Below are 17,857 nucleotides of genomic sequence, written 5' to 3'. Positions count from 1 at the left end.
AGAGGGAGAGGGAGAGGGCACCATTATGCTAAACACACAGTTATGATAGAGGCCTGTGGGGGAAAAACATGTTGGATGAAAATGCAAGCCAACAGCGGGCTGTAAAATAAAGCATTATCATAGATATTGTTCAAAATGTGGATGGACTGAAGGGTTAGTTATTAAAAACATGTTGTTTCCTTGTCAAACTGAAACACAACACAAGCAGAAGCATGTTTTAATGGTTTATGGGTGCTCTATTTTACAGTTTACATAAGAGATGTCAAGGGTATCATTGACTTTCAGTTTTCAAATGTTTCTGGACAGAACTAGAGACATGGGAAGCACATGTTGCTAGTCCACAGTTAGTGACAAGCACTATAAAAGGCTCTTTAGGGTTAGTTAAATCAAATTACACATTTCATTTATTTTATGGATAACTAGAACGTAACATTCTGATCTAGAGAGTCGGTGACCAATTGATGTCTAGATTACTAGCTTCTTCTCAATGAATTAAAGTATAGGTTGCTATCAATAATAGGTCACAATAAAGGGAGCAGAATGTTCGATTTGGACTGCAAGGAGACGTCAGCTCCGCTAAAACCATTGACAATCGCATGCCGTTTTCAAGGGATTGTTAAATAAATGTTAACTCTTTGGTTGTAATATCATCACCTCTTGAAGAACATAGTCAGAACTACAAATGTTTGATTATTCCATGCAAAACAAATGCGCACATTTAGCTCTCGGTCGACAAAATTATACAGCAATAACTGCATGCTTTTCATTGATCATGTCCTTTCAAATAGCCAACATGAGGGTAGCCTTACGATGTCCCTCAATATTGGCCAACATTAATTGGATATTTGAGTGATATAAAAGTGAACTATACCTGACAATTCTGAGTGGTTTAGGTTAATTTCCCGTCCTTTGTGGGTTCCACATTTGCCGATGTACTGTTAGCTGATAATGTTAACTTTGCAAGCTACCGGTAGAAACTTTGTGCAGTTTGTTAAACATAATGTTAAGTACACCTAATGTACCTTTTCCTCCAACCAACGTAGGCATACCTAGCGAAGTTAGCTAACATTATCCCTCTTCAACATTGTTTTTAATCACAATTGCGGCTGACAGACATGATAGGCTACATTGATTGATGAACCACATCAAATTGGCTAGCTAGCTAATAACAGATCATGTCAATATGGCTGTTTAACAAGCTAACTTTCAGGGGATAAACTAGATGGCTAGCTATATCCAAATATTGTTTGATTTGCTTGCCATCTATAGTGGTGATGGCAGTAACGTAAGTCCGACCGACAATTTTACCAGGACGATGTCAAGCTCTTTCCAAAAGCCTAATCTCTGACGAGGCAAGCTAAAGTGACATATTGTTTGCTTTGCTAGCTAGTTATTTTCCAAATGGATAGACTACTCTGATGTTAGATCTAAATGTGGAATCATTGTAAATGTGTAGTTGTGACTATGCTCTTCAGGTGATGATATTTAAACCAAATTGTTCTCACATTTATTTAACAATCCCTTGAAAACAGCACATAGCCAAATCGAACACTCTGCACCGTATTGTGACGTTTTATTGATAACAACCTATAGAGTTAAATATGTTCAAACTTAACTATCCCTTCAATCTGAGCCATGGATTAACTTGTATTATAATAAGCAAATCTACCAGGGAGAAGGGCAGTGGCATTTCTACTTCAACATCAGAGGCAGAACTCTTACAAAATATCTTCCTCTCTTTAATTCCATGTGACATCTACAGCAAAAGACGAGAAATAACTAGAAAAACAAAACATTCCGAAAACGGTTTTCAACTAGTGCAAATATCTTACATGAATGTTTTATATGTTATGATCCTACTTAGCAATCCTAATTAGAACTGCAAAATTACTCTCAGAAAACATCTCCATGGTAGTGACTTGACCCACAAGAGTAATTTGACAATAATGTGCAATTCACAAGTGATGAGCTCCACCCCCCTCCCAGCTCATGAATAGAAAGTAATCCTGATAGAGCAGCAAGACCCCACTCTCTAGTCGTAGTAATTCAGGATCCAGTCCAACAACCCTAGAATCACACTCTAACACAGTCTTTCTGCAGCTCTGGCGGCAACACATGTCCACAAATGCTTAGTCAAAACAGCCATCCATTACAACTCCTCAGACACTGTTCAAACCACCTATCTTTGGATCTCCCCATCTCTATTAACAGGCAAAAGTCTTCCGACATGGTCCTCTCGAAAGTCTTCAGACGTAGTCTTTATTGACCATAAAGTATGCCCCCTGGGTATCCATAAAGTATGCCCCCTGGGTATCCATAAAGTATGCCCCCTGGGTATCCATAAATTCAGTAGTCCATAGTTGTTTTGGGCTGTACGTGTGACACTTTACCTCAGTGTCTCTGTCAATCAGAGTGTGTTCTTAATGGTTCTGTAGTTTTTGTCACACCTGGTATGATGGGATGACTAACAGTCTTCCCTTCATCGTCAGTCTAAGTGTCTCAGTTATGATTGCCATCCTTTCTTTACATATGGAGTTAACAGTTGAGAGACTTGGTGATGTCACTGCTCAGCGATTCTCTTGCTATCGTGTGACCTAGAAAAGAGAAAGCAAAGCACAGTAGATAAGAGAGTTGAACCAATGACACAGAAACAATTATCTTTGAGTGACAGAGCATGCACCTCTACAATATAAAACCTCTGACAGCCCCTCCCACCGCTCACATGATGTTAGAGGGAACTGACATCCATGAACCAGTGTATTTCCACTGTTAGTGATATCCTTCATTCTACAGGACCATCAGAGCTAGACGCCCTCAGGCATCTACACCCCTGCAATGTGGGAGTGAGAGAGACAGACAGAAAAGAAAGAGAGTCTGCGTCACACAGAGGAACGCAGAGATAGATAGAGAGAGGGAAAGAAGGTCACAGATAGACGGAGGGAGAGAAAGAGGGAGACAGTCGCTGGAAGGAAGAGCTGTTGCCGTGGCGTCGGCTTCGTTACAGAAATCTCCTGTGACATCTGCCACCAAGTCTCTTAGTAACTGTGCTCCTATTCCACATTGAGCAAATGCAGAATGAATTTCCACTGATGCAGCACGGTTCTTCCTCGCCCTCCCTCCCCTCTTCTTAATAGCTGATTGGTTAGACAGTCAGAGAGAGAGAGAGAGAAAGCGATAGAGGATGGTGATGACTTTACCTATCAGTTTTTCAGCGGTTCAAAGGCCCAGGGTCATTCATTCTAACGGTAGTCTCTTAGCGGCCATTCATCCCTCCGTCTTTCCCCTCACCAATATAATTAGGACTTAAATTGAAAGCCTCCATGGAACCCCTAGCCATAATGCATTCTAATGAATGCGACAGATGTTCCGCTGTTATTCCGTCTCTCTGAGCAATTACTCTTATGGTGCCTGTGTGCTCCCCACAACTATTTTTCTTTTTATATTTCACCTGTGAGTAAACCACACCTGCTCCATCCCACAACACACAGACCCACACCACGTCTGTCAGTCAGTCCCGCAAATTAACTTTAACACATCAACAGATTAGAAAGACTGTGAAGGATCTTCATTAAAATCAATTTATCTCATATGAACAGCAATGATTACCATACTGCTTGTCAGGTTTACCGTTACAGTGTGTACATACAGTATGTGCAGCTTTGTTTTCTCTCTGCCATTCATTTTCCATCCCTCTTGTCACATCTTTACAGACGATTAACAAACAATGCTCACTTGGTGCTCCACAGACGATTGGTTCATTTCTTCCATAGTCTTCCTGTTTATGAAACATAAAGTGGGTCTTTTTGTGGTTATTTCTGATCAAACCATTCTGTGTTTAGAGGATTAGCCTAATACACTACCGTACCTACACTTCTGCCCCAACTTTGCCATCTTTAAAAAAAAAAAAATGAATACCAGTGTAAGCTTCCTCACCTTGATAGTTTCTTTACGAAATATTCATTGAGACAAAATGCTGTATGGGAGAAAAGGGTGTCGATTGAAAGGACAACTGTCACGACTTCTACCGAAGGTAGCTCCTCTCCCTGTTCGGGCGGCGCTCGGCAGTCGGCGTTGCCGGTCTACTAGCCACCACCGATCCTTTTTCCTTTTCTGTTTGTTTTGTCTTTGGTTCTTTTTCACACCTGGTTTCATGTGCGTTAATTTCTGTGTGTATAACTGTAACCTGTTGCCTGCCTAAGTTTGTGCGGTATTAGTCTTTTATTGTGACGTGCTCGATTAGATTATACCGTTATTTGTTTTCACGGATTCTTAAGTGTGTGATTGTCGGAACGTTGTTTGTTCCTCCGTGCGTTTGCACGGGTTCTCTGTTGTCGAGGGCGTTGTACCTTTTCGATTGTGCCATTCCTGTGTTGGTGGACTTTCTTATTAAAACACGCTTCTCAGACATCCCTGCTCTCCTGTGCCTGACTCCTACACCTACCACCTAGACGCACATTATCACAACATCAAACTTTACCCAAGCTGGAGAATGTGATAGAACTGTCAGACATTTCCTAAGTACTTTGTGGACTTCGTGGGTTCCTCAAGGGACACTTTCTGCTGTAAAAACTGATAGGATGTTTTCTTTTGTTGTTTATTTCAGACTGCATATTGATGAACCGCCCACACGGAAATTTAATTAGCATAATAACAACATCCCCTTCAAAATCCGTCAGTTTAAGCTAGAGATATCTGTTTTTAGCATGGGCTGCTTCCCAATATATCATATCCACCGGTCACCCTTCCTCTGCGGTAGAAGGTGGTAGAGCTAAAGCAGTGTTTGTCAGACGTTGAGACATCCCGGAAATCGGTCTTCTCACAAAAATGTCTGTAGCATCCTAACGGTTTGACCTGCAAAGTATTATAACCCCTATTGGAAAGATAAGACTCTCACAAACATCATGGACTTCTCTCCCACAAGCGTCACGGGACTTGTCTGAAGTTAGTACAGCCGATCTGTCACCTTCTGTCTGTAGCATCCAAAACATGGAATGGTGGGTCTCTCATGATCACGTACATGTAAGTTATTTTGCTCTAGGACGGCCACTAGCCTCACAAGACTAGTCTGAAGGTAGCTGGGTACCGGTTACATTTTTTTATGGAAGTATATATGGAGATAGTTTAGTGCCTAGAATACGGGGTTAAATACATGTAAAAATATATATATCGTTTCCTGACCTAAATAGCTAAATGATCCTTGGTATTACCATCTTAAAACAATTCCATATGTTAGCTTAGTAGAACTCCCCCCATAGCTTAGAATCTGAAGGATATAATGAAGGAATGTTATTTTGTCATTATCAAATACTGTAACTTAATTAGTGGCTAAACAATAATCTAAGTATAAACTTAAGCTCAAGTATTCTTCAGTTACACCTTCAGCAAAGTCAAAATTGTGACAAGCCAAGGACCAACAAGGTCTCTTATTCGCCCCGTCATCCACACTCACACTCTCTCACACACACACACACACACACACACACACACACACACACACACACACACACACACACACACACACACACACACACACACACACACACACACACACACACACACACACACACACACACACACACACACACACACACACACACACACACACACACACACACACACACACACACACACACACACACACACACACACACAAAAGGAAAAGGACCCAGTCTTCTCACCTTGGTGGTTTTGACTTTGTTCCCAGTACTGCAGGACCAGCCGGTGAGGTCAGGGAGCACCTTACACTCCTCTCCCTCCATGCAGGGGTTCATCTGACACCACCACTTCTGAATCACGATGGAGGCTGGAGGAGAGGACAGGAGAGAGAGAGAGCACTGAGAGACCTGATACTGAGAGGATGGAAAGTACAGGGCAGAGCAGTGTGCAGGAGAGAATAGATTCTATAGAGAGGAGAGTAATCTGGAAGTAGGAGTAGATTGGCTCAGCCAGTCAGTATGTTTTTATACATTGATACAGCACAAAAGCAGACGTCCACCTGTTAAAACCACAAAAGCTTTTGCCAGCATTCTATCCTAAAAGCCTATTAAGTGAACATTGTGAAATTAAAACTTTTCAATGTCAAACCTGCATTTTTCTTGCCCTCTGTGTTTGGCGCGTGCGCGCGCACGCACACACACACACACACACACACACACACACACACACACACACACACTGCAAATAGAAGAACATATTTGTCTTTACAGCAAAAAGAGTATGTGTAAGAAGTATCTGAGGATCTGTCTCCATCCATCCATCTATTCTTCCTTTTATACTGGTATGGGAGGATGGGAGAGTCATGGTGTGAACTCTCCAGCATGTATCCAACTTTGATAAACCAATCAATTAAAAGAGGCAAATGATAGTGGTTTAGAGGGAGTCTGCCATAGAGTCCTGTTATAAGGCCTATTGTTCCTCACAAAGGGAGGAGGGGGTGAAATCTGCAGCAAAATGGGCTTTAAATGGAATTATGCAAAAGAACACGAGCAAATCCTCTCAAGCGTCATGTAAGAACCCCCGACAGAGAGAGAGAGAGAGAGAGAGAGAGAGAGAGAGAGAGAGAGAGAGAGATGACGGGAGGAGTTCACCAAGACTGTTTCTTACCAAAGAGAGAGAGAGAGAGAGAGAGAGAGAGAGAGAGAGAGAGAGAGAGAGAGATATCCCCCCACTAGAATCCCCATACTTTAATAAAGACAGCTTCTCCATCCTGGAGGGGGAAATCAATCATTTCCAGGCCCAGGGACATGTATTAGTCTGTGGCGACCTAAATGCCAGAACTGGACAAGAACCTGACACCCTCAGCACACAGAGGGACAAACACCTGCCTGCAGGTGACAGCATTCCCTCCCCCATATGCCCCCCTAGGCACAACTATGACAACATAACCAACAAAAACGGGTCACAACTCCTGCAGCTCTGTCGCACGCTGGGTATGTACATAGTCAATGGTAGGCTTCGAGGGGACTCCTATGGTAGGTTCACCTATAGCTCATCTCTTGGCAGTAGCACTGTAGACTACTTTATCACTGACCTCAACCCAGAGTCTCTCAGAGCGTTCACAGTCAGCCCACTGACACCCCTATCAGACCACAGCAAAATCACAGTCTACTTGAACAGAGCAATACTCAATCATGAGGCATCAAAGCCAAAGGAACTGAGTAACATTAAGAAATGCTATAGATGGAAGGAATGCAGTTTGGAAACCTACCAAAAAACAATTAGGCAACAGCAAATTCAATCCCTTTTAGACAACTTCCTGGGTAAAATGTTCCACTGCAATAGTGAAGGTGTAAACTTGGCAGTAGAAAATCTTAACAGTATATTTGACCTCTCAGCTTCCCTATCAAATCTAAAAATCTCAAATAGAAAACCGAAGAAAATGAACAACAATGACAAATGGTTTGATAAAGAATGCAAAAATCTAAGAAATAAATTGAGGAACCTGTCCAACCAAAAACATAGAGACCCGGAAAACCTGAGTCTACGCCTTCACTATGGCGAATCACTAAAACAATACAGAAATACACTACGGAAAAAGAAGGAACAGCACGTCAGAAATCAGCTCAATGTAATTGAAGACTCCATAGACTCTAACCAATTCTGGGAAAATTGGAAAACACTAAACAAACAACAACACGAAGAATTATCTATCCAAAATGGAGATGTATGGGTAAACCACTTCTCCAATCTTTTTGGCTCTATAACAAAGAATAAAGAACAAAAACATATACATGATCAAATACAAATCCTAGAATCAACTATTAAAGACTACCAGAACCCATTGGATTCTCCAATTACCTTGAATGAGTTACAGGACAAAATAAAAACCCTCAAACCCAAAAAGGCCTGTGGTGTTGATGGTATCCTTAATGAAATGATCAAATATACAGACAACAAATTCCAATTGGCTATACTAAAACTCTTTAACATCGTCCTTAGCTCTGGCATCTTCCCCAATATTTGGAACCAAGGACTGATCACCCCAATCCACAAAAGTGGAGACAAATTTGACCCCAATAACTACCGTGGAATATGCGTCAACAGTAACCTTGGGAAAATACTCTGCATTATCATTAACAGCAGACTCGTACATTTCCTCAATGAAAACAATGTACTGAGCAAATGTCAAATTGGCTTTTTACCAAATTACCGTACAACAGACCATGTATTCACCCTACACACCCTAATTGACAACCAAACAAACCAAAACAAAGGCAAAGTCTTCTCATGCTTTGTTGATTTCAAAAAAGCCTTCGACTCAATTTGGCATGAGGGTCTGCTATACAAATTGATGGAAAGTGGTGTTGGGGGTAAAACATACGACATTATAAAATCCATGTACACAAACAACAAGTGTGCGGTTAAAATTGGCAAAAAACACACACATTACTTCACACAGGGTCGTGGGGTGAGACAGGGATGCAGCTTAAGCCCCACCCTCTTCAACATATATATCAACGAATTGGCGCGGGCACTAGAACAGTCTGCAGCACCCGGTCTCACCCTACTAGAATCCGAAGTCAAATGTCTACTGTTTGCTGATGATCTGGTGCTTCTGTCACCAACCAAGGAGGGCCTACAGCAGCACCTAGATCTTCTGCACAGATTCTGTCAGACCTGGGCCCTGACAGTAAATCTCAGTAAGACCAAAATAATGGTGTTCCAAAAAAGGTCCAGTCACCAGGACCACAAATTCCATCTAGACACCGTTGCCCTAGAGCACACAAAAAACTATACATACCTCGGCCTAAACATCAGCACCACAGGTAACTTCCACAAAGCTGTGAACGATCTGAGAGACAAGGCAAGAAGGGCCTTCTATGCCATCAAAAGGAACATAAATTTCAACATACCAATTAGGATCTGGCTAAAAATACTTGAATCAGTCATAGAGCCCATTGCCCTTTATGGTTGTGAGGTCTGGGGTCCGCTCACCAACCAAGATTTCACAAAATGGGACAAACACCAAATTGAGACTCTGCATGCAGAATTCTGCAAAAATATCCTCCGTGTACAACGTAGAACACCAAATAATGCATGCAGAGCAGAATTAGGCCGATACCCACTAATTATCAAAATCCAGAAAAGAGCCGTTAAATTCTACAACCACCTAAAAGGAAGCGATTCCCAAACCTTCCATAACAAAGCCATCACCTACAGAGAGATGAACCTGGAGAAGAGTCCCCTAAGCAAGCTGGTCCTAGGGCTCTGTTCACAAACACAAACACACCCCACAGAGCCCCAGGACAACAGCACAATTAGACCCAACCAAATCATGAGAAAACAAAAAGATAATTACTTGACACATTGGAAAGAATTAACAAAAAAACAGAGCAAACTAGAATGCTATTTGGCCCTAAACAGAGAGTACACAGTGGCAGAATACCTGACCACTGTGACTGACCCAAACTTAAGGAAAGCTTTGACTATGTACAGACTCAGTGAGCATAGCCTTGCTATTGAGAAAGGCCGCCGTAGGCAGACATGGCTCTCAAGAGAAGACAGGCTATGTGCACACTGCCCACAAAATGAGGTGGAAACTGAGCTGCACTTCCTAACCTCCTGCCCAATGTATGACCATATTAGAGAGACATATTTCCCTCAGATTACACAGATCCACAAAGAATTCGAAAACAAATCCAATTTTGATAAACTCCCATATCTACTGGGTGAAATTCCACAGTGTGCCATCACAGCAGCAAGATTTGTGACCTGTTGCCACAAGAAAAGGGCAACCAGTGAAGAACAAACACCACTGTAAATACAACCCATATTTATGTTTATTTATTTTAACTTGTGTGCTTTAACCATTTGTACATTGTTACAACACTGCATATATATAATATGACATTTGTAATGTCTTTATTGTTTTGAAACTTCTGTATGTGTAATGTTTACTGTTCATTTTTATTGTTTATTTGACTTTTGTATATTACCTACCTCACTTGCTTTGGCAATGTTAACACATGTTTCCCATGCCAATAAAGCCCCTTGAATTGAATTGAATTGAATTGAATTGAGAGAGGGAAATATTGAAATTGTGAAATTGAGGGTGAAATTGAGGAAGAGATAGACGCAGAGGAGAAGAAAGAGAAACAGAGAGAGACAGAGCGTAAACGAGGGAGAGAGAGGAAGAAACCATTCAAGTAGACAAAGACTCCCCTCAATAAATGACGCTAAGCCTGGCAGAGCACTCTAGAGAACATGTTGTTATGATGCATGAGCTCCGTGACAGTAAGTGGTTCTAAAAACCAATGACTGCGTAATGGTCGTGAATGTTTCCATTATGGTGTCTGCCGTGGTGCTTTACGCTACCACCATGTTATTTAGAGTTAATGAGTATGGCCTGGAGAAGAGCCATTACAGTTGGAGTTCTTCACCTCAGGTTCTAGAGGGTGGGCGGGGAGGCTATGACATCGCAGACCTGCCTGTTATTCTGCAGAATGGACGGGAGTGGCTAATAGCTCATGTCATTGGAGGGTCAGAGGCTATTGGATAGATAGCAACAACAAGGCATCAGAGAGGAGTAGTGATGAGCCATGATAATGAAGAGAAGTACTGAGAGGTGCTGACATGGACTAGTTATTCATAGCCTACCTGTTCATCATAGGCTACCACTCAGCTACATAAATACATGCACTGCACTTACACATCCCTGATTCATTTAATTGATGTACAAATATGGAAATATGAACCAAACTTTTCCTAATCTCTTCTCCCAGAGATCCATCTCTCTTCATCAGCAGTCTGTGATGAGTCAGTCTAATGACAGAATTACCACCATTATCTGACAGAGAGCAGAGCAGCATGTCGCTAGCTACCCTCCAGAAGCAATACTCCACATAACATTAAACATCTGAATACTGGAGCTTCACTCAGAAATGAGTCTAAACTTCTCTAGGAAATGTCTCAGTAACTCTGTTGAAAGCAGATGTCAATGGCACCTTCTATGAATGCCGTAACAGTGAGTGACTTAGTGTTGTCTTCCCAAATCCCTGGGTTTGTGGCTTGTCTCAGGGTGTGTCTATCTAAATAAGGTCTGTGGGGGAGCCATACCTGAAGTCTGCCTAGAGGATTACACAGAGATGATGTCAATCCACCGCAGCACTGACAATTGTCACAGGTCACAGCAGATTCATTCAGCCTGTGAATACACTGTCTGTCAAAACAGCAGGTTAAGTGTGTGTCTCCGTGTGTGCAGAAACAGATTCAGACTCACAATGCCATACACACACACGCGCACACCTGAGCGTAATCACATAGATGAACAGCGGGGTCGTATTAGTTAAGAGAAAACCAGCATTGAGGAGAGAGCTCAATAACACAGCACCTCACACAGAGTCCCCCACCGAAGCCAAGCTCAGCGATAACAATCTAAATCCATTCACGCTGCTCTATTAGATTATGCCTCTCCTCCCCCACCCTGCACTGCCCAGCCTGAAATGGCCTGATTTACATCCATATTCACTTGGCTGGTAATGCTGACTTTGACACAGGATAATGTTGTATAATAATGTAGTATAATCCAGTGCAGGCACCGAGTGCCCAACTCTCCACATGGACATCCCTACGGAGCATCCTGATAAATAGAGGTGATCTCCTCGACCTTTGCTTATTGGCCATTATGCGTTTCACCCCAGAGACTGAATTTAAGAGCCGTGAGCCGCCTGCAGCAGGAATGAAGTCATCAAGGGACTTCTCACCCTCTGCTTCTACCTCCAATCCAGCCGTTATTAACCACCACACAGATAAAAACAGTATTTCCCATGTAAAGCCCAAAGGGAATGCACTTCAAGAAAATAACAAAAGAAGAGGGAAAAAGCGGTGATATTCTGATATACAGTAATCAAGGAAAATGTTAGCAGGTGCTCTTTAGTAATCTAGCATATTGATAATAGGTGGGACTTAACGACCAGTAATGGACCAGACCATTCAGCACATGTCTCTTTCATTGACCATCAGTAATGGACTGACTATTTTCAGAATGTCTTTCCAATGTAGAGCTGTTGGAAACTGCAGTCTTTTACATTTAATGTAGACGTCCCTCATCTAAACCTTAGAACACTCATCACCAGTACACCATAGAAGGTGAGGGGAAGGCCATCTGGCTGGTGACAGAGTACGGACGTCAGTCTGCTGAGGATACTTTATGGTTCTGAGCCGTTACGTCAGGACTTCTACTGTTACTGTGAGTGATGTGCCGCTCACACAGTGGAGACAGTATCTATAGTGATAGTTTGTTATATAAGACATGTTTTACTGCACTTCACCTTTATAATCATGAACTATATAACTATATAGGCCTACAAACATTTAGGGGGGAGAGATTGAGAGTGAAAAGAAAGAGACTTGTACTGTAACAGTATATGTTAACTGAGGGTCAAAGTTTAACACAGCAGCACCTAAAGATTGGAAAGCTGCCGCAGTCATCCCCCTCTTCAAAGGGGGAGACACTCTAGACCCAAACTGTTACAGACGTATATCTATCCTACCCTGCCTTTCTAAGGTCTTCGAAAGCCAAGTGAACAAACAGATCACCGACCATCTCGAATCCCACCGTACCTTCTCCGCTATGCAATCCGGTTTCCGAGCTGGTCACGAGTGTATCTCAGCCACGCTCAAGGTCCTAAACGATATCATAACCACCATCGATAAAAAACAGTACTGTGCAGCCGTCTTCATCGACCTGGCCAAGGCTTTCGACTCTGTCAATCACCGTATTCTTATCGGCAGACTCAACAGCCTTGGTGTCTCTAATGACTGCCTCGCCTGGTTCACCAACTACTTCTCTGATAGAGTTCAGTGTGTCAAATCGGAGGGCCTGTTGGCCTGTTGGACCTCTGGCAGTCTCAATGGGGGTGACACAGGGTTCAATTCTCTGGCCGACTCTTTTCTCTGTATATATCAATGATGTCGCTATTGCTGCGGGTGATTCTCTGATCCACCTCTACGCAGACGACACCATTCTGTATACATCTGGCCCTTCTTTGTACACTGTGTTAAGCAACCTCCAAACAAGCTTTGATGCCATACAACACTCCTTCCGTGGCCTCCAACTGCTCTTAAATACAAGTAAAACTAAATGCATGCTCTTCAACCGATCGCTGCCCGCACCTGCCCGCCCGCCTAGCATCACTACTCTGGACTGTTCTGACTTAGAATATGTGGACAACTATAAATACCTAGGTGTCTGGCTAGACTGTAAACTCTCCTTCCAGACTCATATTAAGCATCTCCAATCCAAAATTAAATCTAGAATCGGCTTCCTATTTCGCAACAAAGCCTACTTCACTCATGCTGCTAAACATACCCTCGTAAAACTGACTATCCTGCCGATCCTTGACTTCGGCGATGTCATTTATAAAATATCCTCCAACACTCTACTCAGCAAATTGGATGCAGTTTATCACAGTGCCATCCGTTTTGTCACTAAAGCCCCATACACTACCCACCATTGCGACCTGTATGCTCTCGTTGGCTGGTCCTCGCTACATATTCGCTGCCAAAGCCACTGGCTCCACGTCATCTATAAGTCTTTGCTTGGCAAAGCTCCACCTTATCTCAGCTCACTGGTCACCATAGCAACACCCACCCGTAGCACGCGCTCCAGCAGGTATATTTCACTGGTCATCCCCAAAGCCAAAACCTCTTTTGGCCACCTTTCCTTCCAGTTCTCTGCTGCCAATGACTGGAACGCATTGCAAAAATCACTGAAGTTGGAGACTTATATCTCCCTCACTAACTTCAAGCATCGGCTGTCAGAGCAGCTTACCGATCGCTGCAGCTGTACATAGCCCATCTGTAAATAGCCCATCTAACCTACTACCTACCTCATCCGCATATTTGCTTTTAGTTTTTTCTGCTCTTTTGCACACAAGTATTTTTACTTGCACATCCTCATCTGCACATCTATCACTCCAATGTTAATTGCTAAATTGTAATTACTTCGCCACTATGGCCTATTTATTGCCTTACCTCCTTACTTAATTTGCACATACTGTATACAGATTTTCTATTGTGTTATTGACTGTACATTTGTTTATCCCATGTTTAACTCTGTGTTGTTGTTTTTGTTGCACTGCTTTGCTTTATCTTGACCAGGTCGCAGTTGTAAATGAGAACTTGTTCTCAACCGGCCTACCTGGCTAAATAAAGGTGAAATAAATACAAAATAAAAACAACATTGGAGTCCTCAGTCCAGTCAGCTCCCTCATAGAGAGCTGCCCCAGAGGGACTACACCATAACATCATGGACGATAGTGGAAAGAGCCTCTGTCGTTCTCTCTCTCTTTCTCCATTACCTGAGAGGCCACAGTGCCTGGCAGCAGACTCTAATGATATTTTAATAGCCATGTCCACAGTGGACTAGCTCCCTCTGACATTGTTGATGTTAGGAGGGAAAAGAGCTTTTCTGTGTACTGTATGTATGTTTATTAATTGAGGGTTTTGGCTCTTAACCAATACCTAACATACATCAAATCATAGTTATATTATTTCTCTTCATCATTATTTTCCATCAGGTTAAAAGATGCATGACAGATCTCTGGCTTCTCCCTAGCTTTGGGTACCAGCAGTCTACTACAAGACATATGACTGGTAAAGAGTGTCCTCTATTGGTCAGCTATAGGAAAAGCATCCCATATGTTTGATGTGTGTGAAAATGAATAGAGAAAAAAGCATTCATATGACAACATTCATACCATGATCACTATGCAATAGTTTATTTAAGTATTGTTGTTGAACATTGACAGTGTTACGGTAGTTTGTCATAAAATGACATAATTTACAAGCAACAGCTGTACTTAATAACTGTAAGATGCCCTTGATTTGCAAATCTCCCATCAGTTCAATGCTTTTGTCCTTCATACACAGTACAATGACAAAGTCCCCCTCCAAGGTCTCCACATCTGTATCTGAGACATAAAGCAGCTTTTTGACTGGAGGTTCAGTCTTCACTGGAGCTGACCTGACCTTGCCAGCCTAGAACAACCTCTTTCTAAGGAAAGAGACGCATGGAAGAAGCTAAACAGAGACATTAATGCTAGAGTCTGAGGTTACTTTACCAGTCGCTGCGGGTCTGTCTGTCTACACATTTCTGTTCTGTTTGATTCATCCTCTCCGCTCACGTACGTGAAACCTATCTATTTTCCACTGGAGGGGGGTTAATGCATCTGGATTGGTTGTGAGACAGAGTTAGAGTTAGAGTTAGAGTTGAGTGTGTGTGTGTGTGTGTGTGTGTGTGTGTGTGTGTGTGTGTGTGTGTGTGTGTGTGTGTGTGTGTGTGTGTGTGTGTGTGTGTGTGTGTGTGTGTGTGTGTGTGTGTGTGTGTGTGTGTGTGTGTGTGTGTGTGTGTGTGTGTGTGTGTGTTTGTGCATGCGTGCGTGCGTGTATGAGGGGTGATACAGGCCATAAATGAACCGAAGGGGACGACTGAACGCCTTACTAACACCGTGATGAAGTTGTGAATAAAAATATATACTGTACGTTTGCGTGTGAAAGCGTTTACGTGTGTGATTTTGATATTTTGATATTAATCTTTTTATTATTTTTATTATTCAATACATTGAGCCACAGCCTAGAACTGGATGCATGTGTGTAGCAGGCTAGCAGGCTATTGTCACTCCGCGGAAGGAGTGACAATATCAGGACCATGGCCGAACTCTCGGCCAAATTGATAATTGATAACAACCAAAATTAATGAATTTACTTTAGGAAAATGTCTTAATGGACATTGAGAGAATTAGCAAACTCACACACACACACACACACACACACACACACACACACACACACACACACACACACACACACACACACACACACACACACACACACACACACACACACACACACACACACACACACACACACACACACACACACACACACACACACACACACACACACACACACACACACACACACGTCAAAAGGACCCATCAATCAAAGCCACCAGCGCAACTCAAACACACAACAGCTAATCTCATTTGTCACCGACCGGCTCGATTCTGTCTTACATAGCAACATTTGAAATGCTGTTTTTTACATTGAATAAAAGTAGAGACTAAGAGCTAGAAAATTCTATATCATACACTACAGTTGAGGAACAATGGGAAAGTAATTCTGCTTTGAAAGTAGATAAACTTGTAAGCTCACTTTTGAGAAAATGTCCCTTGAATATTTTGGTACACCTACTGGAGATGTCTTCTTTGTCTACACCTATTCAGCATCTTTCACACCCTCTTAAGCTTTAGCCCCACCCAGCTTTTTAAGGATTCACATGTGAGGCCATGTACTAAACAACCAAAGATTTCAAGACTAAAGGCTGGTTTATTCTACGAGTGTGTTCCACTGTTCATTCAACTGATTTCAAAACTCGGTCCTCCAGAAAGGGGAGAGCAACACCTTTGCAGTTCTACTACGTGATATATATTTTTTTAAAGCAGCATTAGAAAGGATTACCTACAAATACTGACCAGCTCATGTTATAGGCGTGCTACATGGTAGACCAATCCGAACTCTTCTCTCAGCATGTCTAGCCTACCCATTTTTTCAGCCAATCATGGCTAGCGGGAAGGTTCCTGACTTTTTCTGTATCTAAACCAACTAGGCTCGTAATTTAACAATTTATTTGTATTTACAGATTGCATACAAGTTTGTTATTAAGTCTAGTGGCGCAGCGGGCCCCCGGGTGGCGCAGCGGTCGAAGGTACTGCATCTCAGTGCTAAAGGCATCACTACAGACCCTTGTTCGATCCCGTGCTCGTGATCGGGAGTCCCATAGGGTGGTGCACAATTGGCCCAGCATCGTCCGGGTAGGGGAGGGTTTGGCCATGGTAGGACATCAAAGTAAAATAAAAATGTGTTCTTAACTGACTTGCCCAGTTAAATAAAGGTTTGATCAAAAATAAAATAATAAGGCACATGAAAGTTTACATGTTCCAGAAGGCATTTCTGCCCCAAAAAACGCATTTAGTTTTAAAAAAAAGTTTACGTTTGATGTGTGTGAAAATGAATAGAGAAAAAAGCATTCATTCAAAATGAATTTAGAAGTGTATGAATGTCAATATTCAATGTGTTACATCTGCTGTTACTTAACGATGATAGCTCCTTGAATCTCTCAATCAGTCAGAGGTGATTACTTCTCGCATGCAGGCAGCAGTGACGCAAAAATAAAATATGTTGGCAATCTCCCCACTCTATCCCAATTCACCAGTGGTTACAGTTACTATTGGGAGTTATAACATTAGAATTATCAACAGCGAGAATGAATGGTTCTAGTCAAAGAACAATTGGACAAATATACTTGACTTTGTAAAGAATAATCTCAACTAAAGCACAACACATACAAACAAACAATCTATAAAATAAATGATTGGTCACATACACATATTTAGCAGATGTTATTGCAGGTGTAACGAAAAGCCCAACACATACTTACAAACAAAAACTAAAAAAAATATATGTATATACAGTTGGAGTCGGAGGTTTACATACACTTAGGTTGGAGTCATTAAAACACATTTTCAACCACTCCACAAATTTCTTGTAAACAAACTATAGTTTTGGCAAGTTGGTTAGGACATCTACTTGTGCATGACACAAGTCATTTTTTCAACAATTGTTTACATACAGATTATTTCACTTATCATTCACTGTATCACAATTCCAGTGGGTCAGAAGTTTACACTAAGATGACTGTGCCTTTAAACAGGTTGGAACATTTCAGAAAATTATGTTATGGCTTCAGAAGCTTCTGATAGGCTAATTGACATCATTTGAGTCAGTTGGAGGTGTACCTGTGGATGTATTTCAAGGTCTACATTCAAACTCAGTGCCTCTTCGCTTGACATCATGG

General features: G+C 42.0%; 1 protein-coding gene across 1 annotated transcript in view; it reads right to left on the bottom strand.

Moving 5' to 3' along the window:
- Positions 1-201: 201 nt before the first annotated feature.
- LOC139557434 (chemokine-like protein TAFA-4) overlaps positions 202-17,857 on the bottom strand; it is a 46,983-nt gene continuing 29,327 nt past the window's right edge. The window contains exons 5-6 of the mRNA XM_071372239.1: positions 5,679-5,803; positions 202-2,594 (exon numbers count right to left, since the gene is read on the bottom strand). Coding sequence (XP_071228340.1) covers positions 2,583-2,594; positions 5,679-5,803 — 137 coding nt within the window. The 3' untranslated portion in view covers positions 202-2,582. The remainder of the gene's footprint in view (positions 2,595-5,678; positions 5,804-17,857) is intronic.

The sequence above is a fragment of the Salvelinus alpinus genome, chromosome 2 (assembly GCF_045679555.1).
Source record: "Salvelinus alpinus chromosome 2, SLU_Salpinus.1, whole genome shotgun sequence".
NCBI lineage: Eukaryota > Metazoa > Chordata > Actinopteri > Salmoniformes > Salmonidae > Salvelinus > Salvelinus alpinus.
Note: the sequence above shows the minus strand (reverse complement) of the source record. Positions and strands in the feature narration are given on the sequence as shown.